The following is an 18,210-nucleotide window of genomic DNA, read 5'->3' as shown; positions in this document are numbered from 1 at the left end:
ACAAAAGCAAGTATCGGGCTACTGCGGGCCCCTGAAGGGCCACTGAAACTTGTTTCTATGGCAAGACAAATAAGCTAAAGCAATACAGACTTGTTTTCCCCATCACAAAGCTAGTAGCAAAAGTAGCAAAAGTAGCAAGAGGCAAAGACTTTCACTGTATTTACCTATCCCCGGTGGGAACAGACCTTTATTTTTTGGATTGACAAAACTAAGGTTAGAAAGAAGTATTAAAAACCAACACAGGGAAACTAGATACCTTTTATTTCCATATAAAATTAGGAAGCTGTTTCCACGGAGATAAAGAACAGACTCTGAAATCCACAAAATATAAGAGCAGACTTTGAAATCTACAAAAGATCTCTCTCTCTTTGAAAGAGTTAACTGTTAGCCAAGAAACATGTAATCTGACCCAACCACACTCCTGTGTATTTGGCAACTAACAGCCTGAAAATACTATCAACCTGCTAGGCATAAAGAATAATCAAGAGTCAGTTAGGTATAAAGAAAACTACATAAAGCATTTACCTCTTCTCCACTTTCACTTTTCACAACTTGCTGAGCCTTCATAACCTTGGTTGATGCTATCGCTGATGCCAAAGCCTAGGCCAGGATTAAAAGGAACAATTTTGAACACTGATTTGTTTCCCTATAACCTCAAGCATTCAGACATTTAAAATACTTACCTCTGCTTTCAAATCTGAACGGATCCGCACCACACATCTTTGAACAGCCATTTGAAAAGTAAAGCTAATGACACCTTTAATTTTTAACAAAGCCTCTTCACAGAGATTTCTCCGAGACTGAAAAGGTAAAAAAAAAAACCAACAAATTATTATTAAAATTGGCAAAATAATAAAAAGAAACAAATCAACTCAAACCACACTGGGGGGGAGGGGGTAGCAACGTCTCTATTCCAGTTCTACCAACTCATTCTTGAGGACAGGGGTGGTGTTTAGTCAAGTTTATTAAATTTTATAAGATCAACAGACTAATAATTCCTGATGGATTTTTTCAAACTTCATTACTAATACTTAGTTTTAATAATTTTTATCAGAAATAAGTTAGCCAGTATTAATTTAAATCTTAATGCAAAAGGAATGGAAGAACAATACAGAAAAAAAATGCTGAAAAACAAAGCTAGGTTCCTCTAGCTCAAGGGTGAGCAAACTACAGTCCACCAGCTGTTTTTACTGGCACACAGCGCACACATCTGTTTACCTACTGTCTGAGGCTCGTTTCGCACTACAGCAGAGTTAGTGGTTGTAACAGAGGCCATATGCCCTGCCGAATCTAAAATATGTACTATCTGGCCCTTTAAAGAAAAGGTCTGCGGATCCACACTCTAGCTTAAAAATCTCTGAGGATAATTCTTACAGACTGATGTTAGAATTAGTGAGTGTTCAGTGTTTGAGTCACTACTTTTATAGTACTTGGTATTTATAAATATCACTGCATCCTTCATTTCTGGCATTCTCAATGGCTACCACTGCATTCTCAAGGGTTATTAATACCCTCTTTTTAGTTCTCATTTTCCTCTGACAACACAATAAAACATACCCCCTTCAATGTTAAATTAGTAAATAAGGACACTAACGTTATTCCAACCATTTTCTGTATGTTCAAATACAGAAAAGTATAAACATATTAAGGAGATAGTAAAAAGATCCAAATCAAACTTCGAGAAATAAAATAAGGGGTGGCTGGCTGCAGAGCATGCAATCCCTGATTTCAGGGTCCTGAGTTCAAGCCCCATGTTGGGCATGGAACCTAATTAAAATAAAAAAATAAAATAATAAAATAATAAAATAAAACAATGTCTATGGTAAGAAAAAATACAGTGAATGAGATTAGTGGGAAATTAAACACTTACAAAAGAAAAATTTGGCAAATATAGCAACAGAAACTATCCAAAATGAAACAGAAGAAAAAAAGAATTGAGGAAAAAAATGAGCAGAGTATCAGTGAGGTGTGAGACTTCACATGGTTGAATACATGTAACAGGAATCCCTGAAAGACCAAGGGGAAAGGGGGACAGAAACAATATTTGAAGAAATAATGGAAAAAAATTGTCCAAATTTGCTGCATAATATAAACCTAGAGATCCAAGAAGCTGAATAAACATGAAGAAAATTATACCAAGGCACATTATAAACAAACTGATCAAAAGCAGTGATGAAAGAGAAACTCTTAGAAGCAGGCTGAGTGAGAAAAATAAGATATATTGCATATAGAAGAACGCAGGTAAGAATAACAGAATCCTCAACAGAAACAATGCAAGGAAGACAACAGTGAAGGAATGTCTTCAAGTATGGTGTTAAAAAAAAAAACAAACTCTGTCACTTAGAATTTCACACCCACTGAAAATAATCTTTCCAAAAAAAATAAAGACTCTTCCAGACATACAAAACTGAAGGAGTTAGAGATTTCAATATCTGACTTTCAAAAATGAACAGAATTGGGGCGCCTGGGTGGCGCAGTCGTTAAGCGTCTGCCTTCGGCCCAGGATGTGATCCCGGCATTATGGGATCGAGCCCCACATCAGGCTTCTCCGCTATGAGCCTGCTTCTTCCTCTCCCACTCCCCCTGCTTGTGTTCCCTCTCTCGCTGGCTGTCTCTATCCTGTTGAATAAATAAATAAAATCTTAAAAAAAAAAAAATGAACAGAATAGGTAGACAGAAGATGAGCAAGGAAAATAATACTTAAACAACAGTATAAACCAACAATACTCAACAGACACTTAGAATATTCCAAACAACAGTGCATACATTCTCAGGGACACATGGAACATTCTCCAGGATAGACCACGGTAGGCCATGAAATAAGCCTCAATAAACTGAAAAGGACTAAAATCATTCAATGCTGTCAAATCACATGAAACAAAATTAGAAATTAATAACAGAAGGAAATTTGGAAAATTCAGAATACATGGAAATAAAACAACTCCTAAATAATAACCAATGTGTCAAAGAAATCACAAGAAAAATTAGAAAATACTTTGAGATGAATAAAATGAAAATGCCACATACCAAATCTGATGGCATACAGAGAAAGTACTGCTTAAATAAAAACTTGTAAGCTATAATAACTACATTAAAATAGAAGAAAATCTCAAATCAGTAACCTAAATTTCCATTTTAAGAAAGCCCAGAGCAAGCAGAAGGAGGAAATAATAAAGATTATGGCAGGGAAAAAAGAAATAGAGAAAAGGGAAAAAAAATAGGAAAAAAAAATCAGTGAAACTAAAAGTTGGTTCTTTGAAAAGATCAATAAAACTGATAAACCTTGTAGCTAGACTACGAAAAAAAGAGAAAGATGCAAATTACTACACTCAGGAATAAAAGACAGGACATTATGACCAATCTGACTGAAACAAAAGGATTATAAGCGAATATTATGAACAACGCATTATGCCGACACATTAGATAACCTCAATGAAATGAACAAATTCATAAAAAATAAAATTACCAAAACTGACTCTAGGAAAAAAAATATAGACCTGTAACAGGTAAAGAGATTAAATTAAAAACAGAAAATATCCCACAAAGAAAGCTCTGGACCAAATGGTTTCACTTGTGAACTCTACCAAACGTAGAATAATCAACAGCAGTCTTTCACAAACTCATCCAGACACTCCCCAACTCAGTTTATGAAGACAGTATTATCCTGATACCAAAACCAGAAAAAGATACCACATGAAAGAAAACTGTAAATAAAACTATAAAATACCCTGTATGAATATACACACAAAATACCTCAACAGAATCCCAGCAAGCTGAATCCAACAGCCTGTTAAAAGGACTATACACCATGACCAACTGGGATTTACTCTAGGACTGAAAGGTTGATTCAATATATGAAAATCACCAAGATGCCTGGGTGGCTCAGTTGGTTAAGTGTCTGCTCAGGATCCTGGGATCAAGCCCTGCATCAGGCTCCTTGCCCAGCGGGGAGCCTGCTTCTCCCTCTGCCTGCTGCCTCCCCTGCTTGTGCTCTCTCTGACAAAAAATAAATAAAATCTTAAAAAAAAAAAAATGAAAATCACCAATGTAATACATGATACTAATAGAATTCAACAACGAAAAGACAAACGATTTAAAAATAGACAACAGGCATTTCTCCAAAAGAGAAAATATGGGATAAAGATACATACAATAAACACTAAATCAATCACTGAGAAATGGCCAATAAGCACATGAAAAGATACTCAACATCATAGTCACTAGGGAAATTCAAATTAACACCACAATAAAACAACAACAAAAAACAAGAACAAAGAAACCCCACAATAAGATACCGCTTCATATCCACTAGGATAGCTATTAAACAACAGAAATGTATGCTGACAAGGCTGTGGAGAAAGTGACCCCTCATATGCTGCTGATGGGAATGTAAAATGGTGCAGCCACTGTAGAAAACACTTTGGCAATTGCTCAAAAAGCTAAACGAGGTTAATGTATCATCCAGCAACTCTACCATAGGAACATATCCAAGAGACCTGAGGACATAAATCCACAAAAACTTATACACCAGTGTTCACAGCAGAATGATTCATAACAGCCAAAAAGTGGAAACAACCCAAATGTCCATCAATTGATGAATGAATAAACAAAATAGAGGACATCCATACAATGGAATATTATAAAGAGGAAAGATGTACTGACACATGCCACAGTAGGGATGAACCTTGGAAACATTATGCTAAAGTGAAAGCCAGGCATGAAAGGTCACACAGCCTATCATTCCATTTATATGAAATGTCTAGAAGAGGCAATTCCAGAGACACAAAAAGTAAATTAGAGGTTATCAGGGGCAGGATTAGTGACTGCTGACGGGTATGAGGCTTCCTTTTGGAAGGAACTGTTCTGGAATTAGGCTATGGGGATGGCTGTACATCCCTGTAAATACACTAAAAGCACGGACTTGTACACTTCAAAATGGTGTATTAATAGTATGTGAGTTCTATTTCAATTAAAAAAACCTGAAAGAATTCATTGCCAGCAGACCTGTACTACTGTAAGAAATGTTAACAGAAGGACAATGAAATCAGATGAAAACCCAAAATTTACACAAAAGAATAAAGAGCCCTGGAAATGGCAAAAATGGACGTGGACAGAAAATACATTTTTCTTATTTTAAAATGTCTTAGACTGATTTTTTCGAAATCATAGAGACAGAAAGTGAAATAGTGGTTGCCAGGGGCTGGGGGGAAGGATGAAAGGGGAGTCATTGTGTAATGAGTACAGTTTTAGGTTTTACAAGACAAAAAACTGTACATTCGTAAGAAGTATAGAGGTGATGGTTACACAACCTTATGAATGTACTTAATACCACTGAACTGTATACCTAACAATGGTTGCGACAGTAAATTTTATACTTATCCGTATTTTATAATTAAAAAAAATTTTAAAAATAGACTACTTAAAGTAATAACAATACATTTGGGGTTTATAACATAGGTGGAGTAAAACATGTAACAACTGCAAAGAGGCAAAGAAAGGGGAAATGGAAGTATAATGTTCTAAATGTCCTACACTATTTATGAAGTGATATAATATTAATTGAAGCTGCACTATAGTAGAATTAAAAATATATAAAATAAACCCTAAATCAACCAACAAAAAGGAAGGTGACCTGTAGCTAATAAGCCAACAAAGGAAATAAAATGAAATCATAAAAAACATTCAATTAGTCCGAAATGCAGAAAAAGGAAAAGGGAAAAATGAACTGAAGGGACAAACAGAAAGCGATTAGCAAGGGGCACCTGGCTGGCTCCCTTGGAGGAGCGTGCAACTTTTCATCTCTGAGTCGTGAGTCTGAGCCCCATGGTGGGCGCAGAGATTACTTAAATAAATAATTACATAAACCTTAAAAAAAAATAAAAAAAGAAAGCAATTAGTAAGATAGTTGTTTTAAAACTAACCATATTAATAATTCTATCAAAGATAAATGACCTCAACACTCCATCTAAAAGGCAGAAATTTTCAGAACGGATTAAAAGGCAAGGCCCAACTATATAGTGCCTATAAGAAATCTTGAACTACAGATATGAATAGATGATACACACTCATCAAAAGCAAGCAAAAGAAGCTAAAATTAAAAGCAGATAAGGTAGGGATGCCTTCGGCTCAGGTCATGATCCCAGGGTCCTTGTTCAGTGGGGAGCCTGCTTCCCCCGCTTGTGTTCTCTCTCACTGACAAATAAATAAATAAAATCTTAAAAAAAAAAAGTAGACAAGGTAGAATGAGTTCAGAAGAAACTATCCTGTAGGACTATTAAAGCATTCTAATATCACAATATATTAAAATGCTACGCTATATTCAGTATTACTATATTCCTATACTATACTACACTCTATAAAATTGTGTACAGGGGCGCCTGGGTGGCTCAGTCATTAAGCGTCTGCCTTCGGCTCAGGGCATGATCCCGGCGTTCTGGGATCGAGCCCCACATCCGGCTCCTCTGTTGGAAGCCCGCTTCTTCCTCTCCCACTCCCCCTGCTTGTGTTCCCTCTCTCACTGGCTGTCTCTATCTCTGTCAAATAAATAAAAACTCTTAAAAATAAAAAAATAAAAAAATAAATAAAAAATTGTGTACAACTGGTATTACTTCTTCCTTAAGTGTTTGGTAGAATTCACCAGTGAAGCCATCTGGGACAAAAGTTTTCTTTATGGGAAGGTTTTTAATTACAAAATCAATTTCTTTAATAGATACTGAGCTATTCAAGTTATCTATTTCCTCTTGAATAAAACTTGGTTGTGTTTTTCAAGAAATTTTCCCGTTTCATCTATATTATCAAATTTATTGGCATAGTTATTTAAAATATTCATTTATTTTCCTTTTAATGTCTATAGGGTCTATAGTGATGTTTTCTTTCTCTTATTTCTGGTATTGATAATTTGTGACTTTTATTCTTGAATGGTTTGGCTACAAGTTTATCAATTTTATTGATCAAGTCGAAGTATCAGCTCTTGATTTCATTGGTTTTTCTCTATTGTTTTTCATTTCACTGATTTGTTTTGTTTCTTCTGCTTACTGTGGGTTTAATTTGTTCTTCTTTTTCTAGTTTCTTAAGGTAGAAGCTTAAGTCACTGAGAACTCTTCTCTCCTGTATACAAATATTTAGCCATTTGGTGCTGTTGAATTACCCTCCAAGCACTGCTTCAGCAGCACCCCACAAATTCTGATATCGCATTTTCATTTTTATTCAATTTAAAATGCTTTATAATTTCTCTTTTGATTTCATCATTGACTCATAGATTATTTTAGAAATACATTATTTAGCCTCCAAAATATTTGGGGGGTTTTCCAAATAACTTTGTTTCTGATTTCTAATTTGCTTTTCCTTGTGCTCAGAGAACATACTTCGCATAGTTCTTTTAAATTTATTAAGACTTGTTCTAATCGTCCACAATAAGGTCTACCTTGGTAAATACTTCACATGTATGTGAAAAGAATGAATATTATCTTGTTACTGGATAGGGTGGTCTATAAATATAGACTAGATTAAGTTGGTTGTTAGTGCTACTTGAGTCTTCTATATCCTTAACTGATTTTCTGTATACTTGTTCTATTAATTGACAGTGGTGCTGAAATCTCCAGATCAATAATTGTGGATTTGTCTATTTCTCCTATCATTTCTGTCAGTTTGGCTTCATATATTTTGAAGTTCTATTATTAGGACATAAATATTTAAAATTGTTGTGTGCTCTGATTAACTGACACCTTTAGAAAAATGCTCCTGTGGGACTTATTCTTCAAGACTGCTGGCAAGTGTCACTGAAGAAACTATCCCTATCTTAACTACAGGGAGATCCGTTTCAAGACCCCCAGGGGATGCCTAAAACTGCAGAAAGTACCAAAACCTATATATATAGTATGTTTTTTTCCTATACGTACATATGATAAGTTTATTTATAAATTAGGCTCAGTAAGAGATTAACAATAATGATTACTAAAATAGAACAATCATAACAATACTTTGTAATAAAAGTTATGTGAATGTGATCTCTCTCTCAAAATACCTTATCGTATGATACTTACCCTCTCCTTGCGATGTGAGGTAATAAAATGCCTACATGATGAGATAAAGTAAATGACACAGACATTGTGACACAGCCTTAGGCTACTACTGACCTTCTGAAAGGTCAGAAGGAGGATCATCTGCTTCCCCACCCCATCTTATGAACGAACGTGTTTGTAAGTCTTACCGTGTCGTCAAGACCATCTATGTGCAAAACCACTGTTTTGGCACGTTTGTTTGTAGTTCCCAGAAAAAACTGAGCTTTCCTTCTACGTGAATTCATTTCATTGAAACTATCACCATCTGCCATATTGGAAGACTGAAGAATGTCATAAATTTCAGAAGCCAGCAGTTTTGTTTCTCCGGGAGTTGTCGTCCTTGAAAAGAAACACATATAAATTAATTAGTCTTGTCACTTCTACTGATGCTGTAATTTTATTCCTTGACTTTGCAGAGCCTTGTTTTTACATTCTGAGGCTTTGTTCAATTGAAAGGAAACACCAGTGAATCCTAGAATAATCAACAACATAGAAAAAGCACCTAGTTGATCATAAGGTCTTCTAATTTCATTTCATTTTTATTTATTTTTTTCTTAAAGATTTTATTTTATTATATATATAGACAGAGTGTGCACATGTGTGTGTTGGGGGGGGAACAGAGGGGAGGAAGAGGGAGGGGGAAAGAATCTCCAGCAGACTCCTGGCTGAGTGCTGAGACCAACATAGGGCTCAATCCCACGACCTGAGCAGAAACCAAGAGTCTGACGCTTAATAACTGAGCTACCCAGGTGCCCCAAGGTCTTCTAATTTCATTTTAAATCCATGGTTCACTTAAGATTCAAAACTTATCACTATAACAGAACAGCATATTTAATCAAAATCATTAATTAAACAGGCAATCAACTAAAAAGATTAGGATACAACCTGTCCCTGAATTCATACTAAAATAATTTGAAAGCACCTTGACCTTCAAGAAGGTGTATCACATAAAAATCCAAAAGAAGAAAACAAATTAGGAGAGGATCATTCATATCAGAGTTATTTCAATGAGGAGATTTCTTAATAAATTCAAACTGACTGTTTCTTAATTTACATTGTTTACATATCTTTTACAAAGCTTGTATGTATTATGAAACCACAACTAAAACAAAAGTTTTCATTCTTGAACTTTTAAATCCTATGATAGCTCCTCATATAAACATCTAGTAACATTTTGTCCACAGACTTTCTGCATGGATGGAAATGTTCTAGAGCTGCACTGTCCACTCACCACATATGGCTACTGAGCAACCACAACTAAAAAAATGAGTTTACTCTGAATTAAATTTAAATCGCCACATGTGGCAAATGTCTACCATAATGGTCAGCACAGATCTAATGCTTTTTATAGTTAAACTCAATAAACAGAAAATACACATAGGTGTAAAAAATAACCCTCATTTCACTTATAGATAAGCTCAATCAAGTCCAAACCTTACACATTTGAGGCCTTTAAATCTACCCCATTCAGGGGCGCCTGAATTTTGAAGGGTGGCTCAGTCGTTAAGTGTCTGCCTTCGGCTCAGGGCATGATCCCAGGGTCCTGGGATCGAGCCCCACATCAGGCTCCTCTGCTGGGAGCCTGCTTCTTCCCCTCCCACTCCCCCTGTGTTCCCTCTCTCGCTGGCTATCTCTCTGTCAAATAAATAAATAAAATCTTTAAAAAAAAAATTAAAAAAAAAAAAGAATCTATCCCCATTCAGCTCTACCAATATCAGCTCATTTTGTCTTTTTATGAATGCCTTTTATAGACGCCTTTTCCTCAACCAAAAGAGCTTTACCTAGACCATTCACTTTCAAACTCTTTCCTCCCTTGAAGGCTCAACCTCAATTACCATCTTCTTTGTGAAGCTTCCTCACCCCAATAATCCATTCCTCCCTCTACATTTAAAGTACTATGCTGGGGCACCTGGGTGGCTCAGTTGGTAAAGCATCCCACTCTTGGTTTCGGCTCAGGTCATGAACTCAGCGTCATGAGATCAAACCCCGTGTTGGGTTCTGCACACAGCGAGGAGTCTGCTCGAGATTCTCTCTCCCTCCCCCTCGCACTCTCTAAAATAAATAAATAAAATATTTTCAAAAATCATAAAATATTATACTTGTACTTATACTAGTGATCTTAATTTTCTATTTTTTTCTCTTCAAGAATGGGGATGTATTCTCTCCAGAGGGCCTCACTAAACTTTTTACAACCCATTTGTTTACTCAATGAGCAGAACACTTCAATTTCTGATATTCAAACTATAAATCTAGCAACACAGAGCTTCAGGTCCATGGGTACTTATCTGGCAATTTTCCAGGCACTCAATTTATTATCCCCACTGCTTTTCTGGGTTACTGTTGGCCACAGAGATCAATTACTTTGAATGATTTTGGCTGTGTATTGCAAGAGGCTATCAAAAAGACTATTTTGAGGGGGGAGATGTCTCAGCACTCTTCTGATAGCTGTTTTGCAGAACGGAAAAGGTCACTGAAGTTCTGAGATATTTTAAATATTAGCCAACCACAAGTTGTAAAGAGTATGAGGTCAGTAGTTAGAGATACTCATGAATTTAGGAGGAAAAAAACAAATGTCTTTGCTACCCCTTTCCACCACCAATACTGTTTTTAAGTGTTTGCATCAAATAAAAAAATAATCATCACAACACATAACAGAAGACGTAACTAATGACCTTCCCATAAAAAATTTTAAAATGCATACATTATTTCAAAAACTCTGTTTCCTGATGAACCAGTAGTGAGCAAAAAATATTAAAATTAAATTATTATCTTCCTGTTCTGCAGAATAAGAACTGTAACAGTAGCTCTAAACCACAAAGGGTTACTAATGCCTTAGAGAATCTGGTGTAAAATTCAAGAATGTTTCACAAAAAATGCAAATACAGAAATTTTCCGCATCAATTTCAGTAAATTTATGTACCTATCCATGCCATCTATCTTATATCAACCTCGAAAAACACAGATGGTTTAACATTGTTTAAACTGATCTAGAATTGGAGGAGGTTAATAGGAGAAGAGCAATGTAGCAATGCATCCAATGTTGGAAAAAATTCAATAAAGTGAAAACTGCTGGTAAGACTATAATTGGTACTATTTGAAAAAAATTAACAGTGATAAGAAGACACAAAAATATCTATACTCTTTGATTCTGTAATTCTTCTATTGGAACTTGTTAAAATAATTCACAAAATAAAAGTAATCCAAAATATAAAAATAGCCTTTTATATAGTTAGGCAAAGAAATTTTAGAACAGTACTGCCACAAAACTTTCAGAGATGATGGAAACGTAGTAAACTAGTCACATGACTACTGAATACTTAGAATATGGCTGGTACAAGTGAAAAATTGGTTTTTAAATTTAATTTTAATTAATTTAAATTTAAACTGCCACATGTGGCTAACAACTACTATACTGGACAGAAGTTTTAGAAAAAAGGGAAGATTGCCTCTGCTGTCAGTTTCCTTAAGCTAATCCTCCTTTTCCTGGTTAATAACTGCTCCCACTTGTCTGACAAAACATTCCTCTAATGCCTTTTCTGACTGAGAGCCTGCAAAAGAAACTAGCTCTACAAGAAAACTATATACATGACTCTTTCCACAATTCTCTGAAGGATATTATAGAGCTAGACTATTCCAGATTCACAGGTGTAAAGATAATCTGTTACATCTATTGGATTCCTTAGGACTTTGGGGCTTAATCCTCTCGTAAACCTATATTAGTGGTTTCCATATTAACAGCGACAGAGGGGAGAAAATACCATTTATTTATAAAAACAATTTGCAAAGGTAAGACATGTGCATTTACAATTGCCTATGCTGCTACAGCGGCTATTTGCACTAACTTTCAATTAGAAAATTAAGGATTTACAAAAAAAAAACAAAACCAAAACCAAAACAAAACCACCCAAAAAACAAACAAAGCAAGTTAAGGATTTACAATAAACTATACTTTACCTATAGAGTCACACAGGGTATGCCTACTTAGATAAACAAAGCAATTATAGATGACAGATTAGAAAAATGGTTCTATGAGGGGGCGCCTGGGTGGCACAGCGGTTAAGCGCCTGCCTTCGGCTCAGGGCATGATCCCGGCGTTATGGGATCGAGCCCCACATCAGGCTCCTCCGCTATGAGCCTGCTTCTTCCTCTCCCACTCCCCCTGCTTGTGTTCCCTCTCTCGCTGGCTGTCTCTATCTCTGTCGAATAAATAAATTAAAAAATCTTTAAAAAAAAAAAAAGAAAAAGAAAAATGGTTCTATGAAATAAATACTCCCACCACCACCATTTTTAACTTCCTTATTTCGTAATTCCAAAATTTTATCATTTTCACCCAGTACTAAATTCCTTTCTGGAAGATTTTCCATTTCTACCTACTTAAAAACGGAAAGATTTTAAAAGGGTAACAAATCAAATCAATGTGATATTCTCACTGTTAAGTATGGTCTTCAGGTGTACCTCAAAGGACTAATTTTATTGCTACCCTTCCTACGAAGCAGTTAAGGGATCTATTTACAGACCCAGATCCCTCTTAAACTAAGTAAAATTTTGTCTTAAGCAAAATTAAATTTACAAAAGCATATAAGCAAACTGAATTACAAATGAAGTTATTACTTGATCTGAGCACTATGAACTATCTGTTCAATAAATCAATTATAAATAATTATTTCCTTATTTTTAAAAAATACGTTTAAAACCAAAAAAACCCAAGAGTATCTACATATTTAGAAGCTATCTTAGCCTTAAAAAAAAAAAATTACTGGGGCGCCTGGGTGGCTCAGGTGGTTCAGCGTCTGCCTTCGTTTGGCTCAGGTCATGATCCTGGAGTCCTGGGATCGAGCCCCGCATCCAGCTCCCTGCTCAGCAGATAGTCTGCTTCTTCCTCTGCCCCTTACTCCGCTGGTGCTCCCTCTCTCTCTATCAAATAAATACATACAATCTTTAAAAAAAAATTTTAAAAATTAAAAAAGATTACTGTTCAGGGGCGCCTGGGTGGCACAGCGGTTAAGCGTCTGCCTTCGGCTCAGGGCGTGATCCCGGTGTTGTGGGATCGAGCCCCATATCAGGCTCCTTTGCTAGGAGCCTGCTTCTTCCTCTCCCACTCCCCCTGCTTGTGTTCCCTCTCTCACTGGCTGTCTCTATCTCTGTCAAATAAATAAATAAAATCTTTAAAAAAAAAGATTACTGTTCAAATACTATGATTCAAAACATTTGAAAAGAAAGTCTAGACTTTTATGAGTGTATTTGGCCATAAATGTAAGAGACTGTATAATTAAACAAGTATTAATTGCCCTAATCTTCTTAGACAAGTGCAAATGTAAAGACCTGATTAATAATACCCTGGATTTAGTTTAGTCTTTAAAATCTGACATCAGAAAAAAAGACTATCTTGAAAAGTTCTTTCATCTAAGTAATCGGAATTTTGCTCTCAGTAATTTACTATTCCATAATGAAGTGTATTGATTCCTCACCACTTTTTCTAATTAGTTATCCATACTGAAAAGGTTCACAATGTTATTCATAAAACACAACTAAAAGAACCTTGATCTTTATTATATATCAAAAATAATTTTAATTCTGAATATATTTCCTTATTGGTCATAAACACCAATTCACTCTTATTCTAGATGCTGCTAGTAACATTTTATATTGCTCATAAAGGCCAGCTACGACTTCCATATATTATAAAAAGTAATGAATATACTATTTCACTCTTAAAGACTTGCTATCGTCTTTTGAAAAACATCCTAACTTTTCCTTTTGGAATTGCTTTTGCTTTTTTTTTTTTTTTTCCTGTGTTGTTTGCTAAGAAAGCGCGTTCTGGTAACATTCATGCAACCCAGAAAATTACCCTTCATTTTTCAATGCAAAAACAATCATAACTTAAAAAAAGGGTTCTAAGAAAGAAGTCAACAGCTCTGTTTAGGTAACATTGAAATCCAACGCAGGGAAACTATGATCCTTGAGCCAAAGCCGATTCATTTATATACTAACTATGACTGTTTTGACCAAACAAGGGTAATTGCAACACAGACTGTATGTCGGGCAAAGTCTAAAATACTTACTATCTGGCTTCTCAAGGAAAATATTTGCCAATCTCTGTTCCAAATAATTACAAAAAGACACTGGGAAAAAAAAAAAGCCTAACGACAGAGGATGTGGGATGTAACTGCAGTCATTAAGAATGATGCTGCAGGAAAATGGCTATATGGACGAATGCTCCTGATACATTAACTACTACTACTTTCCTTATGTTTTATGAGATATACTGGCCTCAGATTTCTCACAAACAAAATCAAAATCAAGGGAAAATGGAGCAAAACGGCAACAAAATCTTCAAGAATCTCAATGAAACAAAAGGTGAGCCATGGATCTAGTCCAGTTGTCCTTCAAGTATTAAGGTTACAGAAAAAGAGTTTTAAATATGAAAGATGTCAAGAAATATTTAAGCCTGTCTTGAGCAATCTGCAAGACAATGAGCTTCAACCAACCAAGAGATGGCCAGGAAAACTTCTGCAAAAGGACAAAGCATTTTCTATATTTAAGTGTGGTTTGAAGGTTAAAACAAAGGTGGGACAGAGAATGAAATGTTCTGACAAGGCAGAAGTAACCCAACTTAAAAAAAACGAGAGTCACCTGAAACTACCGTAACATTGTGTTCAACTATACTCAAAACAATTTTTTATAAAAGGAGAAAGGGGAAGAAAAGAGGAAAGAGTAGAAAAAGCTCAATGACTATGGAACACAAAATAGGTGGGAATCTAAAGATTACCATTAAGAATTAACAATCAAGATAGTGGAAGTTTAAATAAGAAAACAGACAACTTAGAATATTTTTAAAAAGTGAAAGTGCAAAAGCAACCACTATAACAATAACACAAATCTTTTTAAGCATCAGAAGAAATTTTCAAAGTGAACGAAGAAAACTACGCAGAAAAAGATACACAACTACTACAACGTAATATACGTGGTAACAATAACAAAAATGAATTAAGATTAAACGTATCAGTCACTCAAAAAAATACAAATGAGGGGCGCCTGAGTGGCTCAGTCCTTAAGTCTCTGCCTTCCGGTCAGGTCATGATCAGGGACCTGGGATCGAACTCTGCCTCGGGCTCCCTGCTCAACAGGAAGCCTACTTCTCCCTCTCCCAACCCCCCTGCTTGTGTTCCTCTCTCTTGCTGTCTGTCAAATGAATAAATAAAAAATCTTAAATAAACAAATAAATAAAAATGGATTTAGCTCACCAATTAAGAGAAAAAGATTTTCCATTTGGCTCACAAAACAAGACACAACTAAAACAAAGTGATTCAGAGATAAAGGAATTGGGCAAACACAGACCAGGCAAATAGAAACGACCATCACAGGGCTTGTGTACTGATACCAAATAACACAGAATTCCAGCTCCAAATCCAAGCACGAATGTGAGAAAGGGCACTTTTTCAACCCTAAAAGACATACTTCACAATGAATATACGTATGTTATGAATATGTTCGTACCACATAACAACATGTATGGAGAGTGAATGATAAAACAAATGGTAAAATGGTGAAGTTAGGGAATCTAGGTATAAGGTATCTAGATACAGTTGTATGGCTTTTACAACTTTTCCATAAGTCTGATATAGTTTCAATCCAAAGTTAAAAAAATATATATGTACAAATACATATTTAAAAGATAATCACATTATGGATTTTCTTCTTTTTTATATTTTCTAATTTTTATAAATAAACCATGTACTGCATACTTGCAATTAAGAGTTTAAAATCATTTTTAAAAAATAAAAGAACACAGGGACACCTGGGTGGCTCAGTCGGTTGAGCATCTGCCTTCAGCTCAGGTCACGATCCCAGGGTCCTGGGATTGAGTCCCACACTGGGCTGCCTGCTCAGTGGGGACTCTGCTTCTCCCTCTTCCGGTTGCTCCCCCGCTTATGCTGTCTCTCTGACAAATAAATAAAATCTTAATAAATAAGGAAAGAAAGGAAGAAAGAAAGAACGAACGAATGAACACGGGGGGGGGAAACACATAAGGAAATAACACAAAGAAATAAGGCACAAACTTTTCATCTAAGATTTTAACAAGAAGAATAGACCACCATTTATCATGGCACCTTTTCAAAATCTAGGATTTGGGGAAGTTCTCCAGATGAAATGAGATATTTTAAAGTTGAGATGCCACATTTTATTAAAGTGGCTTTATTTATAGTATACTTCATATTAGATATTCACAAGTACCTTTATAAAAATGCATCTTCTATCAGGAGTATTACTCCTGAAATACCAATTGCAATGTCTTCCAAATACCAATACCAAATCTTAAATCCTATTTTGATGTTCTCTTAAGCTGACATTTTGAAAAATTCTCTTCATAAAGGGATCCAGAACTAAAAAATAAAATGTAAAAGGATTCTAACCTCTAATGAAATGTTTTTATTTATGGAAGAGACTAAAATTAGAGCGTAATGTCAGATTTATTCCGAATGACAGAGAACTGAAGTTCTCTTCACAATTAGAGAACTGAAAGTAACAGTGATTCTGAAGTCAATCCAACTATTGATCTGTAATCATCAATTTGACCTCAACACAAGTAAAACCTGCCGTTGGAATGCATGTTAAAACCTCAGCAAAATTCTGTAACAAAATAAAATATGGTGATTAAGGGTGAAAATTTTGGTATGAAGAATTTTCCCTATTTTATATCCTATGTGAAGAATAATGTCCACTTTCTAAAGATTTTATACATTTATTTTAGAGAGAGAGCATGTGCGCACACAGGGAGAAAGAAGGAGAGGGAGAGATTCCCAAGCCGACTCCACGCTGAGTGCAGAGCCCTACAGGACTCAATCCCATAACCCTGAGATCATGACCTGAGCTGAAACCAAGAGTCCACACTCAACCGACTGAGCCACCCAGACTCCCCAATGGCCACTTTCCATACCTACTTCTGCTGTTTGGTTTCCCCTTCAATCACTGCCAAGTGGAACGTTTCTCTTTAGTGAACAGAGCAGCATCCCTCCACAACATATCTTCATGTTCTAGGAGTCTTTCTGGAGTATGGGAAGATCTTTATACTTCCTCAGTTGCAGTTCCATAGAATCATAGCTAAAACTCTCCCTAACTCAGTACTCCTAAACAGAAATACTGATTGGAATCCCATCCTAACTGGCTAGCTGTCATGTGGACAGCCATATCGAAGAAAGCAACTAGGGCATATAATAAAGACCTCTTGTTGCTATAGCTTACCAAAATGATCTATATAACCATGGGGTACCAGTTCATTCATAAACTAGTTAAGTTAGAATAACAATAAATCAGTCCTCCGTATCTAGTAACACAGATGTCAAACGCAAAATAATGCCTAAAGAACACATATTTACCAAATCGGTTACATATACATAAAACTCACCTGGCCCTATAAGAATTTTTCATTCTGATTTGTAATGGAGGTACCCAAAAGAAACAAACAGATGCAGAGGTAATAAAACTGCCAGAGCAATCTAATTTCTTAAAAGAAAATCATGTCCAAGCCACAAGATAGTTCCCAACACAAAGTTAAACATGCTGAACCAAAACCTGAGTCTGATACTTCTCCAATACTTCAGTCTTAACGTTTACAAGCCAAAACACGTAGTTTTATTAACCCCCTGATAACATTCAAATACAGCAATCAACTTCTAAAGATGGTCATTTTGGTACACAGAGGTGACTTTTAAAAAGCCTAAAAAGAGGGGTGCCTGGGTGGCTCAGTCAGTTAAGTGTCTGCCATCGGCTCAGGTCATGATCTCAGGGTCTCAGGGTCCTGGGATCAAGCCCTGGGGCTCCCTGCTCAGCAGGAAGCCTGCTTCTCCCTCTCCATCTGGTTCCCCCTGCTTGCGCGCTCTCTCTCTCTGTGTCAAATAAATAAATAAAATCTTAAAACAAAACAAAACAAAAACTAAAAGGCAACCTTCAAATCTGAGATCTCTAAAAGTCAAATGAGCTGCAAAATATACATACAAATTATCATATCTCCACTTTTCAGAGTGCTATAGGATCAAATTATTACGGAATATACAATGGCTATACATCTGTTTTACTACTAGAGAACCCGGCAATGATCACCACATTGTCCTAAAAAACATACTTTGAATTAAAAAGCTAAGCCACTTGT

General features: G+C 35.8%; 1 protein-coding gene across 1 annotated transcript in view; it reads right to left on the bottom strand.

The window, feature by feature from the left end:
- Nucleotides 1–18,210, bottom strand: part of ARMC1 (armadillo repeat containing 1) — a 45,711-nt gene that overhangs the window by 11,563 nt on the left and 15,938 nt on the right. The window contains exons 4-6 of the mRNA XM_045789017.2: nucleotides 8,210–8,399; nucleotides 684–800; nucleotides 526–600 (exon numbers count right to left, since the gene is read on the bottom strand). Coding sequence (XP_045644973.1) covers nucleotides 526–600; nucleotides 684–800; nucleotides 8,210–8,399 — 382 coding nt within the window. The remainder of the gene's footprint in view (nucleotides 1–525; nucleotides 601–683; nucleotides 801–8,209; nucleotides 8,400–18,210) is intronic.

Source organism: Ursus americanus, chromosome 9, assembly GCF_024610735.1.
Source record: "Ursus americanus isolate L20-20 chromosome 9, mUrsAme1.1.p, whole genome shotgun sequence".
NCBI classification, from domain to species: Eukaryota; Metazoa; Chordata; class Mammalia; order Carnivora; family Ursidae; genus Ursus; species Ursus americanus.
The sequence above is the reverse complement of the archived record's forward strand: the minus strand, read 5'-3'. Positions and strand labels throughout refer to the sequence as shown.